This window comes from Gymnoscopelus microlampas (genome assembly GCF_963454915.1).
Source record: "Gymnoscopelus microlampas genome assembly, chromosome: 23".
NCBI classification, from domain to species: domain Eukaryota; kingdom Metazoa; phylum Chordata; class Actinopteri; order Myctophiformes; family Myctophidae; genus Gymnoscopelus; species Gymnoscopelus microlampas.
The window spans coordinates 34377716-34401056 of NC_139960.1; the positions used below are offsets into that span (position 1 = coordinate 34377716).

The 23341-nt window shown below is 40.4% G+C and overlaps 1 protein-coding gene across 1 annotated transcript in view; it reads left to right on the forward strand.

Annotated features, from left to right (window-relative positions):
* pcloa (piccolo presynaptic cytomatrix protein a) overlaps window positions 1–23341 on the forward strand; it is a gene marked incomplete at both ends in the record, with an annotated part of 89917 nt that overhangs the window by 51455 nt on the left and 15121 nt on the right. The window contains 10 exons of the mRNA XM_084049571.1: window positions 1798–3832; window positions 6701–6748; window positions 8180–8262; window positions 9487–9562; window positions 11787–11912; window positions 16403–16511; window positions 18231–18295; window positions 19944–20143; window positions 22676–22726; window positions 23059–23189. Of these exons, the coding sequence (XP_083905697.1) occupies window positions 1798–3832; window positions 6701–6748; window positions 8180–8262; window positions 9487–9562; window positions 11787–11912; window positions 16403–16511; window positions 18231–18295; window positions 19944–20143; window positions 22676–22726; window positions 23059–23189 (2924 nt within the window). The remainder of the gene's footprint in view (window positions 1–1797; window positions 3833–6700; window positions 6749–8179; window positions 8263–9486; window positions 9563–11786; window positions 11913–16402; window positions 16512–18230; window positions 18296–19943; window positions 20144–22675; window positions 22727–23058; window positions 23190–23341) is intronic.

Below are 23341 nucleotides of genomic sequence, written 5' to 3' on the forward strand. Positions count from 1 at the left end.
TGAAGCTTGACCAATCACTTTGTTGACGGGTCTGACCAATCAGAACGTTGACGGGTCTGACCAATCAGAACGTTGACGGGTCTGACCAATCAGAACGTTGACGGTGAACACGGACAAAGTCAGGTATAGAGCAGGATCCGCTCTATACCTAAAGTTATAGAGCGGCTAGCGCCGCAAAGAATACTACAAAATGGTACTTAAGTACAGTACTTGTACATACGTACATACTTTATTTTCAAGAGGAGCCCCTACCTCCCCTGTATTTCATACCCTGCCTCTTTCCTCACCGTCATGAAATGATTTCACAGGGTGTTGTTTTGTTTCGTGCCTCATACAGCAGCCTCAGGCTTTGTTTTGCTGTCTAAATGAATGTGATCCATTCACTGCATGGCCTTTCTAAGGCATTGCCGCTTAAGCTGATTAATTTACAATGACGTTTAGCTTCTCAGCTATAGCTGGAGCTACCGGAGGCATATCTTTCTAGAACAGTTTTCACTTAACCTGTTTTTCAAACCACGGGTTAGCTCTTTCTCATTTTGAGCCATGTAATGCTGTCATGTAATGATGTAATGGTGGTTATTTGATTCAGACCCAACAATATACAAGTTGGCCTGTTCACCTTATTGGTAGCAGTACATTTCACATACCTACAGTATAAGTCCTTATAATACCATCAACACATAATCTTTATCTTTTACTATTATTTGGGAATAGTTCTATTGTACTGTCATGGGTTTAATCTTGCACAAGTCATGTCACTTTAGAGGAAACCCAACCGCAGCAAGAAAAGTCACCATAGGAATGCATTTATTATCATTATTAATATTATTATTATTATTATTAATTAGTCCCCTTTAGTTGCTGTTGGGGTAGTTAACGTGAAATGTGCCCTCTGCATTTGCTCATCCTAACCATTAGGAACAGGCTCTATTAATGCTGCTGATGTAACTTTCCTCTTCTACCCCGCATTTGAACAAGGGTCTAAATGTCTCAATAGAAGAGCTGGGAGACCTAATACAACCACCCCAATTGTATACGTTATATTCTCTACCATACAGATTGGACAAAATTACAATTTACGCATTATAAAAAAGTTACATAGTGCCACTTTAATACATTTAATAATAATTAAAGAAATTAAAGAAAATATATATCTGAAAGATAGATAAGAAGCTTATGCATACTTACCGTACTTAAACTTCTTATTTTGCCTGTAGCTCTCATCTCGGGGAGTTTTTTTTCTGCTTGGTTGATTCACTTCTGAGAACCTCATACATGCATAAAAGGAGCAGGCAGAAAGCTGAGCTTGCAGGAAAATATTGAGCTGTCAGAAATCCATAGAGGCTTAATGTGAATAAATTACTGCTCAGAGACTGCCCTTAAGAGGGTATAATTTAGTGAGCAGCAGGTAACATTTATAGGCGGGAATACGTGGTTTACTTTACACGGAAGATCACAACACGATTGATGGACAATGTTTTTTGCTCTTGGTTAGGTTTTAGTCATTACTTATACACAAAGACAGTAAAAGTAAAACATTTTTATTTAACATTACTCTATTTTTCTCCCTTGATAATTTTATTGGATAATTGAAAGTGTTCCATTTTTGGTGTTTCTCTGTAATAGATTGTTTCTATGTAAAGTAATATTTATATTTATATTATGATATTTAAATATTTATTTAACCATTGTAACCATTATATCCAGCTTACTGATTCATGATTCTTCTTTCCTGAATGATAAAAAGCTTCAATGTCCTCATGTCCATTCTCTCCCCTCTTGTGTTTTTGTATCCAGGGTAAAACCACACCGACAGGTACTCAAAAGAAGGTGAAGAGGACGCTCCCCAATCCGCCATCTGAAGACGAGTCGACCACCACCGGGCAGACTGCGTACAGCACCGGCTCCGCCCGGCGGAGAATGTGCCGCAACTCGAACATGGCACGCGCCAAGATCCTACAAGACATCGACCGCGAGCTGGACCTGGTGGAGCGCGAGTCCTCCAAGCTCCGCAAGAAGCAGGCCGAGCTGGACGAAGAGGAGAAAGAGATTGACGCCAAGCTTCGATACCTGGAGATGGGCATCAACCGCAGAAAAGATGCTCTTCTGATGGAACGAGAGAAGAGAGAAAGGGCTTATTTGCAGAGCGTGGCAGAGGACAGAGACTACATGTCAGACAGCGAGGTCAGTAACATTCGGGAGACGAGCCACGTGGATGGTGAAGACGAGGAGATGGTGAGTCACGGTCTTGAACGACCCCGGACCGCACCGCAGTCGGAACTGGACGACTTTGTCCCACCTCAGACCAAGCATGACTATGGGAAATACTCCTACCAGTATCCTCAAAGCCAATACCAGCAGTCCCTCTACCAGACCCCCCAGTCCTACCAGTCCCAGTCTCTCTACTCGTCTGTCCCCTCCCTCACTGCTGCCCAGCAGCAGAGCTATCAGCAGATGCTTCTGCTGCAGCAGAAAGCAGCGAGGCAAGCGGCGCTCCTCTCAGAGTTAGAGGAAACCAAATATGAAATCATCAGCCGCCAGCCTGACCCCACATCGTCTGCCTTCCTCGGTGTCAAGTACGACAAATACGGCAACCACCTCGACCTCCGAGCTTTGGATTCGGTAAGCATTGCAAGCAGCCCCATGTCGGCTGTCTCCGATTCCTATTACACGGACGTGGAGCACCACACGCCCCGGAGTTACATGCTCCTAGAGGACGCCGCAGAACTGGCCAAGGGCTCCGCAGGCTTGTCGTCAGCTTATAGCCTCGCTGAGAGGGAGCTGGCCAAGGCGGAGAAGCTGCTGCGCCGAAGTGCTGCGGATCTGGGGTCGACCGACTACCTGGGGTCCACGTCCAGGCTTCACACCTATGGTAAGGAGGATGAAGACTCCATGGAGGAACCCTATGAACTGAAGCTCCTGAAGCAACAGCTGAAGCAGGAGTTCAGGAGGAGCACGGGTGGAACGGACAGCTTGGAGCAGCTCGGTCTGTCCCATCACTATTACACCCCAAGCTCTGGTGTCTCCAGCTACTCCCAGAGACACTACCCCAAGACGGAGAAGTACAGCATCAGTCGCCTCACTCTAGAGAAGCAGGCGGCGAAGAACCTCCCAGCATCCATGCTTTACCAAAAACACAAGACTCCTCTGATGGATCCAAAGATCTCCAAGTATTCCTCTATGACAGACGGCAGGGGTTTGGATACAGATTATAACTATCTGGGGTCCACCGGTGGATCCCAAAGATCCAGCAGACTCATGCAGGATGAGATCACCTTTGGCCTGCGCAAGAACATTGCAGAGCAGCAAAAATACCTGGGCTCTACTTTGGGTGCCAACTTGGCCGGGTCCCTAAACCTGGGCCAGAGCTTGGGCCTGGACTCTGCCTATCCCAGTGGCAGCCGCTCCAGACCCTCGTCCAGGCCGACTTCCTGCTATGGCCTCGACTTGTCCCTAAAGAGAGACCCGTCTAGCTCTTCCCTGAGGCTCAAGGGGGACGGTGAAGCATCTGGGGACGGGTCGAGCTACCAAACCCCCTCAGGTCGTGCCAAGCCCACCAGCCTGCCCATCGTACAAGGTGGACGTGGCCGAATCCCCATTGTGGCACAGAACTCAGAGGAAGAGAGTCCGCTGAGTCCCGTGGGGCAGCCTATGGGCATGGCACGGGCATCGGCGGGTCCTTTACCGCCCATCTCGGCAGATTCAAGGGACCAGTTTGGCTCATGCCTGTCTCTGCAGGACTCACAGCAGCAGCATCTCAGGGAGGAACCGACCAGGGGTAGGGGCTATGCTCTGATGGATGACCTCCAGGGCACCATGGATGATAGTGAAGGTAAAAAGCAAGCTGGATGTTATACAGTTGAACTTCTGCTACTGAATGTTATATCTTTTAGACTGTTGGGATGTGGCTTTATTTCTATGCACTTGCTTCTAGTGTTTGTGAATTTATAAGAACTGTGTATCTGCATGAGTCTTTTCTTTCTCTTTATCTCAATGATCAATATTTTCTCAATCAACACATTCATTATCATTGTTGAATTGTTTGCATGCATGTCTTTGTCTACCTTGCTGTCATGCTTTGAGTTTGGTATTTTCTTTGTGTGTTTGTTTGAATACATGCATGCTGTGTTTCTGTTGATAGTACAATGTCTTTGTTTTAGAGCTACGTTGTGTAGGATGTATTCCTCTGTGAATAGCAATTTCTCTCTCTTGCAGCAGCCTACATTTTATTTTAGACCATTCTTAGAGAGATATTTCCATAGTCCCTTAAACCCTGCTTGTTAAGCGTACAATGCTTGAGCAACAAGAGCAGAATAATCCCTATTCAAAACTATGGTTAGACCTTTGCAAGGACATTTACATTTTTTCTTTTTTTTATTATTTTTCACACAAAAAAGTGCCTCCCCACTACAAAAAAACATTTTTAACTTAACAGTGGCTTTTGATCTAAACTATGTTTTACTTATCATAATAATGTATTAAGTTCAAATGTATACAGTATCATATTATATATTTGTATTATTGGAGAGTTTATCTCTGCTGTGGAGGCTATACACTATTGTATACATCATTACTGTTAAAATGTACAAATGTAGTTTCATATTAAAATGTGTTGTGATTCCAAACAGAATATCGTGGAGGTAAGACATGATATCACAGGGACCTTGCATGTTTTGCATGTCCGTAGCTTGTTTCAAAATGCATGTTATTTCGATGCAATATTATTACTATAAGTGGAATAAATCTAAAATCTTTACTTGCATGCCCTTGTGTGAGTGTTTGCATGGATATATTGTCATATGTATGTGGCTTGTATGTTGCAACAGTTGCATTAATACCTTCTGTATGAATACTAATTTATTATAAGACCTCTAGGTTTTAACTAGAATCAGAATCAGAATAATCTTTATTGTCATATCACAGGTTTCCAGTTGTAAAACGGGGGAAATCGCTTTTGTGCCAGCTCCATCGTTTCGATTTTTTCCAGAAAAAGAGAAAAAAACATTTATGTACAGATTTTGAGATAGACATTAGTGCAAGAAGAGTATCAGTGCATTTACATGAAGATTAAGGTGCAGGAGTATCGGCAAGTGTCAAGTTCAACCATATAGTCCTCAAAAACTACTAATACCCTATTCACCTTTTACAAAAATCATCTGCTGTTTCATTAATGCACATGCATGTACAAAACGATCATATGAAAAGTGTTATGTGTAATCGTGTATGCACATTGCCAGAGCTCATTCTGCATATAATTTCTGTCAAAACTAAAAGAAAATAAATAAATAAGTGTTTATAATAAAGCATTTTTCAGAACAACTTGGAACTGGGAAGTTTCCAATTAACAGTGTAGTTAAAAATGGGTGGTAAAAATTCAGTTCTACACATGAAGTTCCAAAGTCTTCTGAAGACAGTAATGGGTCTGATTCACTAAGCTGGTCGAAAATAATGTGTAAATAAAGTGACTAAACACGTGCCTAATTTCTCTAAGCAAAAACGGATGTGCGATTCACCAAATGCTGTGAAAATCTCTGATATTTGCATCGCTTGTGTTCCTCATTTTTGTCTGACAGTCACAGGCGCCTTCACATGGAGAATCATTTGCATTGCTCCACGCCCCATTTAAGACCATAAAAGGCAACCAGGAACGTTCTATGTCAGAAGTAATGTCCTCAAAATGGACAGATCTACAAGCTTACAATGCGGCGTGACGCACTGCATGACAACTTGTAGATCAGCGCAAGTGAACGTTAATAAAATAATAGCCAACACTCACATGTAATGAGAATAAGAAGTTAGTTTACAAAGTTAAACCTCACGACCAAAGTCTAATAAAACTTGGAATGTATTTTATTTAAGCCCTTTCTACTGAGCAATTGCTCACTCACCTTTGCCGAGGTAAAAAGATGATTCTGGAATCTACCTATATCTGATCATTTTTATCAGAGCTTTATTGATTACTGAGGGGAATCTGTCTTTGGACGAACCCTCCAATGTCCGACTCCTAAATTGGAATTGTAAATGGAGTAATGGACACAGCTTTCATTCATACTGTATCCTCATCAAGGTAAGACTATGTTCATGTGATGGGCAATATTATAAATGAATAGCGTGACATATGGAGTTGGCATGAAAGTCCAATAGGCGAAACTGTGGCAACACTTGCAAAAACGGCAAACGCGCCTAATAATTCAACTCTAAATGCGTCAACTGAAAATAAATAAGAAATTGGTGAATTTGCAATTTTGCATCATGTCTATAATATTCATACAAAGGTCGTTTGACGTATGTGTTGACAAATGTTGGGCACATACATATTTTATTTGAGGTTTGGCACTGTTGTAATTGATTTTGCATGATGCATTATAATGACTTATACGCAAGCTTTGGTCCCATAAGTCATGCCTCCGAGCAGACGTGAGAAAGAGCGTGCCTGCGTCCAAATTCACTAAATGAATTAATAAATTCATTCAAATTGATGAATCAGACACCTAACGTAGGAATTTTCGTAAATGCCGGTACGTTCAAAATATGGGCGTAAACTGCTTAGTGAACCCCGATGATATGCATTCTTATTGCTTGGAGAGAAAAAAAATCCCAGTTCTGATTTGTCTTGAATGTAACGTTACATGCCCGGTGTTGATAAACAGGCTGACAGGTGTCAGTATTATGCATTTAAACCCATTTACCTTGATTCCAGGCCTAAGTGATTCCATGATGGCTTTGAACAGAGATGATCCAACCAATGGTAGAGTATTAGTACAATTTATTTAGCTAATTATCTAATTCATCTGCAGCCAGATGCACATTTCCACAAAATCATGACTAAATGTTGGGGAAAGTTTAAGGCATCCAGCAGACATTGACCACTTGCCTGTGCCATAATAGTTCACAGGATTTCTGAAATAGATTAGAAAAGAATAGCTACCTAACTGAATCAACACGATTCACTGAAAGAAATATTCCAGAGTAGATAGTAGATATTAAACAAAAAATAAATTCATTTCTGAAACTAAAGCCATCTACTTGGAAGAAACACACATACTGTACAGTACTGTACATTCACAATAGAGTTATTTTTTGTATTGGATTTCCCATAGGGGAATCTCAGATCGGGTCATATAAGAACTGTGTTCCAAAAATAAACGGCGGTTTTGTCAGGTATGTGACTGTCATTTATGACATTTGATAACGTTTGTGTTTGGAGAAAAAATATACACTTTGGATAAGTTAGTACTTTTTTACCGTCAGTTGATGCTTCCATCCATATTATGAGTAAAATTGCTCGGGTGATTTGTTGGAAAATATTATATGACGTGATCTTAGATTCCCCTATGGGAAATACAATGTAAAAATAACGCTGTGACCCAGGCGGATAGCAGACTTCGGCGCTCTATTGACCTGAGTTTAGGGCAGTGGTTCCCAAACAGTGTTCTGAGGCACACTGGTCTGCCATGAGCCAAGTCCAGGTGTGCCTTGGGATTTTGAGACAGCCACACATTATGGCAATTTTTCATATTTACTATATTAGTAAAATATACTATACTATATAAATTTTAACCACTTTCAACTTGTCGTCCCTATTTTGGGCAATAGCGGAAATTCATTTCTTTTTTGGATTTGTATTATTTTGGGATTCCCAGACACTTTTTTAAATAGCAAAAATAGCAGATATTTTTACCGGCAATTTTCACTATAAATACAGGTGTGCCTTGACATTTTGACTTACTGTACTGTAGGCATTGGTGTTGTGTACAAAAAAGTTTGAAAACCACTGGTTTAGGTGTCTCTGTAGCCAACATTTATTATTCATTATTCATAACTCAAGCTTTTTGATCCAAATACCCATCATTTTGTTCACCCTCTCCAGCTTGTTATTTGAAATTTATTTCGATGCCTTTTTTCTCTCTCTGCCTAACATCCTATCCATTTCCCCATTCAACAGATATTCATCTAAAAGACAAATTAACCTCAATCGACCTTTATTAAAGTGTTTTTCTGGCCTCTGCCTTTTCTATAATATGTCCCTCTATTCTATAATTAATCTATAATTAATCCTGACCTCTCACTTTCCAGCATGCATGCCCCAGCATCAGTGAATAGACCATCTGTGTTTTCATATTATATCAAAGGGCAGATTGTCATTTTGAAGTGATGCTTGTTTTCAAACCTTAAAAAGCGTATCACCTGAGGCAAGAAGAGACGGACTGGTTTGACCAACCTAGAGATGGACGGACAGAGAATGGACTGGAGAGGAGACAGGTGACACAGGGCACACGCACGCACGCGCACACCAGTGGTGAAAAGTAACTAAGTACATTTACTTAAAGGTAGGGTAAGTGATTTACTTTGGTTAAAATAAGTGTTAAATAGCTCTATATTCTGATAGTACTCATTGCTATAGAGTGTTTTATTCAGTAAAAGGAGTCTCCCATGTCTCTCCAGCTCTTTATTAAACAGAAAATGCATTTTCAGTGCTCTCTCCTGATTGGCTTAAATTTTGTCACCTAGGCCTACCTGAAAATGTACTATATTCTGTTTACTAAAGAGCTGGAGAGACCCCTGTGACTGAACAAACGCTCTGTAGCAATGATTACTATCAGAATATAGTACTTTAACCCTTTAAACACAAAAAAAGACCCAAAAATATCACTTACCCTACCTTTAGTACTGTACATAAGTACAATTTTGAGTTTTTTGTACTTTACTTGAGTATTTCCCAATTTCCAATACCTTTACTTCTACTCCACTACACCTCATGAGGCACATATTGTACTTTTACTCCACTACAATTATTTGAAAACTAATACTAGTTACTTTTCAGATATAAATTATTATATATATTATGAAACATACATTACATACAACTTAAGCCCTATTTTATACATAGGCTATTTGAAAATACCCGATCTACAAGCTCACAACGCGTCGCATTGCGACGTGTTGTGAGCTTGTAGATCAGCTATTTTCAAACATTTTAGTACTTTTACTTTTGGTACTTTTAGTACATTTTGATGCCAATACTTTTGTACTTTTACTCAAGCAAATTTTGAATTCTGGACTAGAGTATTTCTACATTGCAGTATTGGTACTTTTACTTAAGTAAAGAATTAAGTAAATGAAACACACACACACACACACACACACACACACACATACACACACACACACACACACACACACACACACACACACACACACACACACACACACACACACACACACACACACACAGAGCTGTGTTTGTGTGTGATATGAAAAGTGATTAAAAAAAACCTCTAAATACAACAGGCATACTGTACCGTCACAAGCACCTGTATGTCATGCTAATAAAGCACACACTTCACAGAACATTTATGTCCACTTTCTGTCAAGCTGTCCATTTTTCAAAGGTACGTTGATGACACCTCTTTGTTGTGTGTGTGTGTGTGTGTGTGTGTGTGTGTGTGTGTGTGTGTGTGTGTGTGTGTGTGTGTGTGTGTTTAGGGTAAAGGTCCATACTACCCATTCCCTCACCTCAGAGTAAACCTGCAAAGGGATCCCAAAGACCGCAGTGTTTCAGGTAAAGGTGGTCCACAATATAACCGTGTTACATTCAGTAGCAGCGTTGCCAGGTCTGCTTATTATGAGCGACTTTGGGCTTGTTTTTATGTAAAGTCGCTTGTAATTATTGGTAGTTGTGGGTTGCGTTTTTTTTTGGGCTTGTTTTTAAAGCGTTTCTACATGTTTTGATTTTTTTAAACTGGTGGTTCTCAAACATTTTCTTGTCAATGACCCCCAAATTAATGTGTATTTGTCCACGGACCCCCATCTGAAATTATAATTTGTGCCAGGGACCCCCGTAGCAGATTTGTGTTAGATATATATTTCAAAAACATTCCAAATTTTGAATTTATTTTCCCTCAAGATTAAAAAAAAGAATATCAGAGCAGATCTTTCAACGATCAGATCATTTCGTCGCATTGTGAGCTATTTGAAAATAGACGTTATATACAGGTATAGGTTTGAAGTGCTCATGTGGCCTATAGGCGCTTCTTTTGGGCTTGTTTTCATAGACCTGGTTGTCAGAGATTTCTCTCACAAAATCTGGCAACAGTGTTGGTTCACAATGTAGCAGCAAATAGCTAACAGGACAGAATGCCTCACTATGGATGATGTTGTACGCTCACACTGCAGGTGTAAGGAATTTTAGATTTTTATAATTTGACCTGGTTGCTTACAGACTGGATCGGATGTGCCCCTTACGGGTAGGTGTAGCATACAGTTGTGGCAAACAAAGCCATTTTCAGGCTACTGCGTTTATATGCTCGTAAAACAGAAAGAGCACGGTAAATGAAGTGCATACAATACCCATCATGAGCTCTGATGAGGCTGATGTCAGTCTGGCACAGATATCAAATAAATAGACCATACTCTCTGCATGGTCTATTTATTTCATATCTTCTCGTCGGCGTTCGCTCATGAACGCGTCCATCCGGGCCCGTAGCAGGCAGACAGGTCATTTCCTGGCTCCTCTGGTTGAGTTGGCACTAGGGGTGCAACAGTTAATCAAACTAATTGATTGAATCGATCACAATAAATTGATTTGAATAAAGTAATCGATTTGGGAGTGTTTTTTGTTTTGTTTTTTTAGCTCACAACTCGTGCAACATCAAGACTAGTGGTTAATCAGACTATCGCCCTGTTCAGATATAAAAGCGCGAAGCTAGAGCATGAAGCTAAGCACGAAGCTAAAAGCGATAATTGGCCGTGTCCAAGGTTATGAGTGACAGTTGTCACTCATTATCGTCTGTGTCTGCGTGTTGTATAAACACACTGTATGGACAGGAGCACATTTTGATATATATTTTTTTAAATAGCAGCTGTAGATGGGGAAAGGAATCAATATTAAGCGTGCAATCTATCGGCTAAAATGAATAGATAGATACAATGCCCAAAATTGCCATATGACCTGAACGAGCCATCTGTACTTCTCCCCCCGCTCCCACTCGGCTGGTGTCTGGGGAATCTCTCCTTGACCAGCGGGAGCCTGTGCTCACTCAACGGAGCCAGCACGCCAGCACACTAACACACTAGCACACTAGCACACTAGCAATTTATCATCATCTTTATTGTCTTAATAAGTAAGCTTTAACCAATTGCTTCACAATAACAATGTTGGTGTAACTAAGAGATTCTTGAGGGCATTTTTATTTTATTTACACAGAAGCATAAGTAAAAAAACAAAACATTGTGGTCCAATATTTGTATATATATATATATATATATATATATATATATATATATATATATATATATATATATATATATATATATATATATTTGTAACTAAAATCTATTCTTATGGGGGTCCCTGGAACACAATATTTTGAGATGGGGGTCCGCCGCCAAATACATAAAATTTTGGGGGTCCTTGACATGAAAAAGTTGGGGAACCACTGATTATAGCAGCATGTTGTTGTTGTTTTTTTTAACTGTTAGGATTTGGAATATTTAGAAGACATTTGTAGAACCCCCAGAAGCAAAGATTTGAGTTACAAATGTTCCCTTTACAATATATATATTCAAAGATTTGAACAAAATGTTCACGATTTTTCAAAAATAGCAGTTCTGCAAGCTCATAGCGCGGCACTCGGTGCCGCGCTTTGAGCTTGTATATCTGCTATTTTTGAATAGCCATAGAAATCTAAAAACGACACACGTGCTGCGTTGCCGGTCTTAATGGGTTAAAATGTGTGCATATCTCAATACATTTGAAATGAATGTCTTTGTTTCTCTGGGACCAGGAAATGGATTAGGTATCCGAGTAGTCGGAGGGAAGGAGATCCCGGGCAGTAACGGAGACATTGGAGCGTATGTGGCGAAGGTTTTACCTGGCGGCGCCGCAGAACAAACTGGAAAGATTTTAGAGGGTAAGTCTGTTTAAAAAAAATTACAAGATAAAACCCTGTGTAAATATATATTAATATGAAATAGTGGGGTAAACACACGTTTTTTTTATTAACCACGTAAACCTACTTAGTTCACTGAGGTCCCCTCCTTTTTCTCCTCTACACCAAGTCTACGTGTTGCGAGCTTGCTTTCACCTCTATTTAACCAGGTGTAGTCACACTGAGATTCATAATTGCTTTTATGAGGTAGTCCTAGCCAAGATGGCGGCATCAAAAGTTCCACATAAAAGAAACAGCAACTTAAAACAACAACATAAAAGTTCCTTTAAAAAGAAACCCAAAAAACATCAGCCAGCTTTACCTATGCAATGCCATCTCTTTTTTTTAGCTTAAGCTTTTTTTTTTTTTTATGTTTAACATTAGGTTTTATCTTATCCTTATAGCCTGACCGGATATATCGGATTGGCCAATTTATCAGCCAAAGTATCAGCAATTGCAATGCAGCTGATATGTCCACATTTTTTTTAATGTTCAAATATAGCTCATCTACAAGCTCACAGTGGAGCTTGTTCAGTTTGTTTTTATTTTATATTATATTATATTTATATTATTTGCTTTATATAATAATAAGTTAAACATTCTTTTCATATTGAAGTTATACATATAGTATATAATACTGTACATATACTAAATGTTTTTTTCCCAAATAGCGGAAATAGCATAGCATATTGAGAAGCTAAAAATGCGTCACATCACAACAAATAATTTTGAAACCTTTGTGATTATTTTTAATCATCTAAAATAACATTATAGGCAAAAAAAATAGGTACACCGGGGTGAAAATGGTTCATTTTGAGAGTCTAAAAATGGATGTGTTTGTTATTGTGCATGTTGGTGTGTATGGCCACATTTCGTCTGTCCTCTTTCCATTCTCTTCCATTTCTATCTCTCCCTCTATGCCATGGCTCCTCATCCTTCCTTCTGATTTACTGTGTCTTGTAAACATGCTGTCTGCAGGCTACAAAGTCACTTCAAATATCGTCTGGCTCTGACCTGGGATCAGTACTTATTAGACAAGCAAGAGAACATTCTGCAGCTGAACCAGAACGGGAACATTCTGGTCTTTACACAGATGATTCCCAATATCTAATCCCCACTTGTATTTACAATTTTTAATTTAATTTCCATCCCTATTTTTGGCATGTAATTGTTGTCAAACAGTTTCAAACATATAAAATATATGGAAACATCTTCATATGTGTTTTCGGTTCAAATCTGCTGCTGAACCAATCAAATCAATGAGAAACTGACCCGGAACATGAAATATTTATGCCCCCTTCTGGAAAAGGGAACTACAGTTATGCACAGAGCCTATGAGTATCCGAGTCTCACCATGGACATACAAAACAATGGATTCCAAGAAGTACTTGACAGATTCATAAGATATTACATGTTTATGGGTAGGACCACAACTATGACACCCCTGGTTAGGGAATACTTTTTGGGATCACAGACCATCCAGTGATTCTCTCTAGACCGGATCAGAAAACTTCTTATCTCAGTCTAACTGAACCCAACCCTCTACTGAACCTGGAAGACATTTACAGCTACTGCATATTTGTAGTAGCCTGGTAATCCCTCCCTCCAGAAATCTCATTTCCATTTGATTTCTGGAGTGAGTCTGGCCTGAACGCCCATTGTGGGGGTTTCTAGTGCATTACCAAATAACCGAGCCTATCAGCGTCGTCGCTCATCGTTCTGTGATTGACAGCGACAGTTGGCCAATCAGGTGGCGAGTTCGAGTGAGCCCGAATGAAGCCGAGTGCAGCCTAAGTGACGCCGATAGCCATTGTTGTTCTGCGAGTGCCTTCACTTCTTACTTTTGTTTTTAAAACGGTCTCAAACTTCTTTTTTGAGGCACGGAATATACTATTAAGATATCGTTTGGATAGAATTTAGTTGTTTAACTTCATATATGTGGTCAATTAATCATGACAGAGCCTATTTAAAAATATAAATTTAGAGAACCGGCAGGGGCGGGGAGTGACACGCATGTATCCCAATAAGGCAACCTAATTTGGGCATGGCCGTCTCAAAAGTCCCGTTGCGTCACATAGTCTGGAGGTGGTAAAAATGAACTGCTGATTGGCTGAAGGGGAAAAACGATCATTGGCTGAAGGGGTTGTCAGTCAACGGTATTACTCCCGCCCAACTCCAGCCCACAGCCAATATTGCAGAATGGGCGATCAGGCCAGACTCACTTCAGAAATCAAATGGAAATGAGATTTCTGGAGGAGGGTTTACCAGGCTATATTTGTAGGCCTTGTAGTAGAGAAACAAACAAATGTTGATGTCTGGGACATTCCAGCAGTGAAGATGTGTCTGTTCTGTGGTTCTGTTCCTTGAGACATTGATTTGGACGTCCTGTCGGGACCGAACAGAAGGCCTGTAATGTACTGTGGCACAGCCAACAGGATGATAGCGGAACACGATGTCTCACAGTGGTGTGAACAGTGTCAAACATAGCGGGAAGTGACAGAGCAAGCCTGCACCTACGTGCATGCGCGTTCATCCTTGCTTTGATCAACGTTTATTTTTTTAAAGTCTGAACGGCGTGAATCAGATTCCTTTGTGGTTTGAAATGTGATTAAAACCAGATTTTTTACGTTGTTGGTGTCGCTCACGGTTAAATAGCACATCCTCAAGCTTCTGGCTATTTTCGGCATGTATAAATGAATCATTGCTCGCGCCTACAGTATGGCATTGCGTCGTTACCACAGCAATCAATGCAGATATAGGCCGAGGATGTCTGATTCTGATCGCTTACACACAACAATGTGGACAGTCAGTCCTGAAGATATTTGCCTGCCGTCTGGACAAAGCCTTACAATTTAGCACAGGGGTCTTCGACTTTTTTCAGGCCAAGGACCCCCTAGCTGAGAGAGAGATGAAGCAGGGACCCCCCACTACAGATTGTATAAAATTGTGTTGCAGATTAAACTTCTTCGTTAGACAGCATCATCATTGTATGTTGGATTCATGTTAATGTGTATTTTCAGGCATTTAACCACTTAAACTGTCAATACTTCTGCAAACCTGACCTTTCACTCTTTACTTGGTCTGCTCTCTTTTCCCTCTACGCCAAAAATAGCAGATTGTGAGCTTGTAGATCTGCTATTTTTAGCTAAAGTTCTGTCAGTTCTGTTCTGTCACACAAAGATTTGGTGGCACCCCTGTAGTAACTCTGAGGGCCCCGCTAGGGGTCCTGCGGACCCCCTTGTTGAAGACCCCTGATTTAGCACAATGTTGCTCACACACACACACACAGCAGCTCAAGACTTACGAGTGCGACGCAAATCATGGAACCCGCTGAAGAGCTGTTTGAACCTGTGTAAGTCCTGCCAGATGGCAGGGTGCGTGGCGTGCTGTGCAGTGGGCCGTTTGCCGTGCCGTATGTGTGTGTCGACTCGTTTGAACCTTGACGTCCCGGGTTCACTTGAGGTTAATAAGGAGCAGTTCCTCCCCAGCTCAGAGAGACAACGTTTTCGTAGCTGGGAGTAGGTTTGGGGGGGGTAGCCACTGATTGCACTTCTAACACCTCAGACTTTAACGATAATTGCAGATAAAAGGCAGTGTGACACTTGGGCTAGCTCAGTGGATTATTACCCTAATGCTGCTGCCACTATTGAGGTTAAATGCTAAATGTCTGGCCAGATATGTCATCATTATCATTCAAACACACAATGCTGCGTTCCTGCCAGATCGGTGTTATATACTAGAATACTGATAACTCTTCAGGATGTATCTAGCAGTTACTGTATCTCACAATGTTGTGCTTAAAACATGACGCATAGGTGTGTGTGTGTGTGTGTGTGTGTGTGTGTGTGTGTGTGTGTGTGTGTGTGTGTGTGTGTGTGTGTGTGTGTGTGTGTGTGTGTGTGCGTGCGTGCGTGTACTGAAATCTGATTAGACATTAGACATTAGACATATGCTACAGTACCTGGTCACACATTTGGCTCAGAATATATCTGATCATTAAAGCTACAATCTGGACGTTTTATGTCCTCTCCAGACGGAGAGGTAACTGCAACGATGTCCAAACCACAATAAAGATGATAACACTATAAGTGTCCAATCTGTTGCACCGCCTGCTGCGTCAAATACCTTTATCGACATTGTAAACCAGTAGGTGTCCTACCCGATACAGGGAGACCACTTCCAATCGCTGCAGATGTTCTAGTTATATTGTATTAATATACTCTACCATACAGATTGGTTAGAATAGCGTTTGATTCATTCAAATAAATCCCGGATTGTAGCTTTAGGTGTGAGGTACTAGTACTTTGGAATTAATTCATCAGGCTATTTTTTGTCTGAGGTTTAATAATTTGCCTGCTGTGGGCTGCGTGTTTGTTTGTGTGCGTGCTCCTGTGCTCCTGTGTATTTGTACACGTGTGTGTGTGTGTGTGTAATTGTTAACATGTGCATGTGTTATTGTACGATGCGTGTAGGAATGCAAGTCCTGGAGTGGAACGGCGTCCCTCTGTCGGGGAAGACGTATGAAGAAGTGCAGGGGCTTGTGGGACAGCAGTGTGGCGAGGCAGAGCTCTGCGTCAGGCTGTAAGTTCATCCTTTCGTTATTACACCCCATCTTTTAATAATAATAACAATACATTCAATTCATATAGCGCTTTTCTGAGTACTCAAAGTCGCTTTACAAAACCGAAAACAAAATAAAAACAACTTTATTAGGAAAAAAATAGATGAAAAAGCAAAAAACTATGAAGTAAAGGTAAAGAAAAAGGGGGCGATTAGGTAGATAGGGAATGCAAGTCTGAAAAGGTGGGTTTTGAGTGTGGTTTTAAACGTGGCGAGGGTGGGGGAGCTTTGATGTGAGCTGGAAGTGAGTTCCATAGGGCATTGATTCTCAAACTGGGTTCCGGGGACCCCCAGGGGTACTTGAGGGGGTTCCAGGGGGTCCCCAGCTAAATGATGGATAGGAACCAAATGGACCCTTATGGGTCTGTAACTCTGAGAGTGTCCAAATGGAACCAAATGGACCCTAATGAGTCCATTTGGTTCCATTTGGACACTCTCAGAGTTAAATTAACATTGATTTTACAATATGAATTGGGGTCCCAGAGGTATAAATGCCATTAAATGGGGGTCCGTAGCCCTAATGCATGTCAAACTGGGGGTCCTTGTAATTAAAATGGTTGAGAATCACTGCTAGTGAGCCGTAAAAACCTTCTCTTATTGGGGTCTCCGGCTTATCTTTTCAAATGGGGGTCCGCGGGGTAATAAGTGTCAATTTGGGGGTCCTTGACATGAAAACTGCCATAGGGACCAAGAAGGCCCTGTCACCCCAAGTTTGTTTCTTTGTCCTGGGGATGTCAAGGAGGTTGGCATCCAATCTTCTCACCTTAGCTTTTGTTTTGTTTTAGTTTACTTTATTTCCACAGAAATTAGGATATAACTAATGAAACGATGACAATATTACTCATGTAAAAATAAAACAAAAGCAGCAAACATACAAATTAACAAACAACACATAGCAGAAACATGATCTAAAAACACGCACACTTGAATAACAATTGTGGCAAATGAGATACACAAACAACTCATACAGCGAAAATTGATTAAAAAGTAATTGATTATTGATTGTACTAATGTATAACAATGAGATAAATGGAAATACTTTTTCTGCCTAGTTGATGATAAAATATGTTTTTTTGTGTGATACGCATCAGTATTGCTTGCAATTCATGCATTTCAACATAAACAAGTATGTTTGATAAACATGCCCTTTATGTATTCACAGCAATGAGTAATTCATAAAAAATACCGTGTACCTCTCTCTGTCTGTCTCTCTCCCATTTGCCTCTCTCAACCCCCCTCATCCGTCTCTCTTTTCCCCACCTTTATCTTCTTTCACCTGCTGTCATCGTTCACTTGCATCCTGTCTGCCTTATGTAATACTGCCTTTCATGAATGTCACGATCAAGCTGGGATTTAACCTTAAACCGAATGTTAATGGATCCAGGAACACCTGCTTATAAGCATCATGACCTTCCATTTGAAATAGCTCTTAGTGTACTGGAGGTGTGATTCGTAGTCATTTCAGGATGTCTGCCACCTCGCTTGCCTTCTCCTTTCTCTTCCGTTTCAGTTTTCCTTCAGTTTTTTCCTTGAACTTTAAATAATGTATGACATCCTTCCTAACTCTCTCTCTCTCTGTCTGTCTGTCTGTCTGTCTGTCTGTCTGTCTGTCTGTCTGTCTGTCTGTCTGTCTGTCTGTCTGTCTGTCTGTCTGTCTGTCTGTCTCTCTCTCTCTCATAGTGATCTAAATATGTTGGCTGACTCAGAGAGTTCACAGCAGCTGGATTTCCATGAGCCCGCTAAAGGTGATTTTTTTCTCTCTCTCTCTTTGATCATCACCTCCGTCGAACTGAGGTGATGGTCACCTCAGGTCACTACTGATCGGTACGAGATTATCATTTTGTCAACAACAGACACCCCTACTGCATGAAAGCTACCGAATACTATTAACAAACTTTTAATCTACTAGAGTTCAGGCCGCGTAGCAGCCCCTCGCACCTACGTCGCATGTTTTCTATCATTTCAAAAAAATATTTAGCAAAATGTTGCTCATTTTAAATTGTTTTATGTTTTGAAAATCTCGAAATATATGTAGATATTCTTTAGGAAATGATTTTTAAAAAAAAGGATGATTACTCACAATCCATAAAAATGGGTCCGTGACCCAAGAATGGGTCCTGACCCAGTGTTTGGGAAACGTTGCTTAAAGAAAGTGGTTAAGAAAATGCATTGCATTGCATTAAATTGAACCCTGTGTTCATATCATGTGCATCAGTGTTAATTTCGTCGACTAAAACTATGACGAAAAATCAACTACCTTTTTTTCAGGGTCGAAAACTAAATAAAAACTATGCTATGATGACTAAAGGTCATTACACACCGGCGATTATGCGAAAATACGCAAAATTCGGACTCGGTCCGAATAAATAAAAGACACTTTTTCGCTCAGCGAAACTAATGTGGAAGCTTGCATTGACTAAATATATTGACAATTTATTTAACAAATAAAAACTAGACTAAAATGTTTGGGAGTTAGTGGAGAAGAGATCCAGTAGAACTGAAAATAGCAGATCTACAAGCTCACAACGCGAGCTTCTAGAGCTATTTTCAGCATGCAACCAAGTGTAAAATCAGCCATTACAACGCCATCAAGGCACCGCCAACATACATTTTAATCAACTAAATCAACTGTAGATTTAGTTGACTATAATCTTATGATATTCTTATGATCTTATGATATAACACTGGGTCAGGACCCAAGAATGGGTCCTGACCCAGTGTTTGGGAAACGTTGCTTAAAGAAAAGTTGTTAAGAAAATGCATTGCATTGCATTACATTGAACCCATATCATGTGCATCAGTGTTGATTTCGTCGACTAAAACTATGACGAAAAATATTTGTGAACTACCTTTTTTCAGGGACGAAAACTAAATAAAAACTATGCTATGATGACTAAGACTGACTAAATATATTGACAATTTCGTCAACAAATAAAAACTCGGTCCGAATAAATAAAAGACGCTTTTTCGCTCAGCGAAACTAATGTGGAAGCTTGCATTGACTAAATATATTGACAATTTATTTAACAAATAAAAACTAGACTAAAATGTTTGGGAGTTAGTGGAGAAGAGATCCAGTAGAACTGAAAATAGCAGATCTACAAGCTCACAACTCGGCTATTTTCAGCATGCAACCAAGTGTAAAATCAGCCATTACAACGCCATCAAGGCACCGCCAACATACATTTTAATCAACTAAATCAACTGTAGATTTAGTCGACTATAATCTTATGATATTTAGTCGACTAAAACTATAGACAAAAACTAAAACATTTCAGATATACTAAAATATGACTAAAACTAAATTTTACTTTATTCAAAAGACTGTGACCAAAACGAAATAAAAATGTGCTGTCAAAAAAAAATCAACACTGATGTGCATGTGTCTCCCAGGTGACAGGCCTCCCAGGTCTCCAGGTGTGGATCCCAAGCAGCTGGCAGCCGAGCTGCAGAAGGTGTCCCAGCAGCAGGCTCCCCAGCAGCCCTCCACCACCTCCACCTCCTCGGCTCCACCCGCCACCTCCACCTCAGCGGCCTCCAGCCCCGCTCAGCCAAGCTCACCGTCCATCAGCAAGAAGCGCCATGGCGGCAAGGTGAGGGAGTCTGTGTGGTTGGCAGTGGTGTAAAGTAACTAAGTGCGTGTACTCAAGTACTGTACTTAAAGGGGATATTTCACTTTCAAAAAATGTTGTGGTCATGTTATCGTCTCTACTCAGGATTTTGTGAGCCCCCCAGACAGTTTTTAAGTTGCTTGATTCGGTATTTATTTTGATATACATTTTATCAGACACGCTATAAAAAAACATTATAACTTCAAACTCCATTTTTAACATGTTAGATTCATCAAAATCACCCGTTCTTGGTTCTGGTGACTCATCCTGCCCTCCTAATACGTGAGGGGGCGTGTTTTTTCGATTGCTTTTTTTCATTTATTTTATTTAAATGTTTTATTGTAATATTCTTTTTTAATTTTTCAAAAAATATATAAAAAATAAATGGAAAAAGTAATTCCACGTATCCTTCTAATACGTCTCCTCACGTATTAGAAGTTCAATATCAGTCACCAGAACCAAGGACGGGTGTGTCCGATTAATCTAACATGGTTAAAATGGAGTTACAGTGGGTTTAGGAAGGGGGCTTGTCTGATAAAATGAACAAATATATAAATACTGAATCAAGCAACTTAAAAACTGTCCGGGGTGCTCCCAAAAGCCTGAGTAGACGATAACATTTTTTTTGGGGAAAGTGAACCACTTCAGCCCTATATGCATTTCGACCATTTGAAAATAGCCGACAAGCTCACAATGCAGTAACAGGGGTCTCCCTGTCTCTCCAGCTCTTTGATAAACAGAAAATACATTTTTAGGTACTGTGGTACAAGTGTCATAATCATTGTGGGCAAGTCACATACCTGCCGTTCTGGACAACCATGACCTGACTGAGGGGTCCAGCCAATCAGGAGAGAGTACCCATTTATTGGCTTCATTTTTTATAATGTTCCAGTTCCAATTTTGTTCTGCTCATTTCTATCTGTCATCACTTCCAATTTCACTTGTTTATTCTTTATCCTGTCTGAGTTCTCTATCCTGATTGGATAAAATTGGTATCCTTTAATAAAGAGCTGGAGAGACATGGAGACTGCTGTTACTGAACAAACACTCTATATCAATGAGTATCATCAGAATATAGAGCTATTTAACACTTATTTTAACCAAAGGAAATCACTTTCCCTACCTTTTAATATGGCATCAAAATCTGTTTAACCACTTTACACCTTTATACACCTATATACTATTTAATGAATAGCTGCTCAAGCTCACAACGCGTTGGACGCGTTGTGAGCTTGTAGATGTGTTTTGATGTTCAATCTTGTAGGCACAAATGCATATTATTTTGGGGTCCTTGACATGAGAAAGTTTGAGAACCACATGGGGTTAACCACATTAAGCCATGGCATACGTATTTTGGGCTGTCATTATAGGCAAAAAGTTTACAAAATAAAAAAAATTGGGGGTTAAACGGGAGTGGTAGGATGGAGGTGTTAGGGCGGATTCAGACTATGGTCCCGGGTGCGCACCCCGGACCACATGGCAGATGTTGTGGTAGTGTGAACGTAGCGAACCGTTCCCCGTAACGCATCACTGTACCGTACCCGAAACCACCTGGGGAGGTAGTCTCGGGTCCGATTGCGGACTCGGGAACGGAATGTTACAGTGTGAATCCATCCGTACCAAGAGAAGGAAGTGGACTTCTAATCATATATCCTTTATATATTTTTTTATAACTACACATTCTTTTAGCTGGGTTATACCTTCTCATAGTTCTACTTGAATGTTGACAAGAATTAATAATCCCGCTAGTGTTTGAGTAGCACGAGCCGTGGAAAAACATAAACAAAAAACACATGTATAGCGAACGTGTTTATAAGGATAAATATACCAAGGATAGACCGTGACGTCACTGCTAAAATACCAAGGATGCATCAGGGACGTCACGATCATATTGATAATAACAGACAACGTTACATTTTGAGGTTTCAAAGACCAACGCACACACTGCTTTGGTTGTGTATTGTTGTTCTGTTATTATTATAACTCAAGACAACGTCAGGAACACAGTCAAACTTTATTATTCACTCTAAACTCTGGCAAGTGACTCTTCTTCTGTGAATGACATTCACTATCTACCAAAGCCCTATAGTCAACAGCGCCCCCATGAGGCACATATTTACCATTACTGCTAAATTAAATGCTCGAGTACGGGCCAGTGTGAATGCTGGCCAGCTGGGAGAAGCCAGTCGTACTCGGGAACGGTTCGATTCAATCAGACCCAGTCTGAATCCGCCCTTACATTCTCTTGGCGGGACTCCTCACTGGCACACTCAGAAATATAGCAAGTTAAACAACTAAAGATATATTAGACTGTGTGTTTACTGGAGACAAGCCATGGCAAAAAAACACAAAACAATCTTTCATCAGATGATAACTACTGAACCATAGAGCATAGTAATATCTTGGAATTTAAATGACATAAAGAATGGATTTTCAAGCTCTTATCTAAAGACAGGAGCTCATAATGAATGTGACAGCGATGACATATAAGTATGTTCATCTCTTGTCTTACAGACAGCAGAGGTGGTCAAGACCCAGTCCCACCCTGTCTCTGGAGAGATACAGGTACATCTTTTATTGGAAAGCACTTTGGGTCCATTGCTGTTGTTTTTCAATATGCTACAGTATATGAATAAACATGACTTGACTTGACTTCATAACAGTGTTTCACCAAAATGATGTACATGTATGTACATTTATTCTGTTTTGAAGTGTTTGGCTTGCCATGACATTCAACCACTGTTGTAGAACATCATTCTTACGATTACGATAGGATAGTCTGATATCTAGAACCTCCACAACGGTTTTGTTTTCTTTTGTTTTCTTTTTTTTTTTTTTTTTTTTTTGTCCCCCTTTGATTCCAACATACTGTTCCGCTTCCGCTCGGCTTGTTGCAGCTTCAAATCCACTACGACAAACAGCTGGGCAACTTGATCGTCCACGTTCTCCAGGCCAGGAACCTCGCCCCACGGGACAACAATGGTTACTCCGACCCCTTTGTTAAAGTCTACCTTCTACCAGGGAGAGGGTGAGTCAAGGGCAAACAAAGACACCCCAACACACACCGACACACAACCAAACTGTTAAAATCAATGAGTATTGGATATTATGTACTGTAAGAGGCTAAATGCCTACTCAAAATTGGAGGTGGGAGGCAGTTTGGATGGAGATTAATTGTAT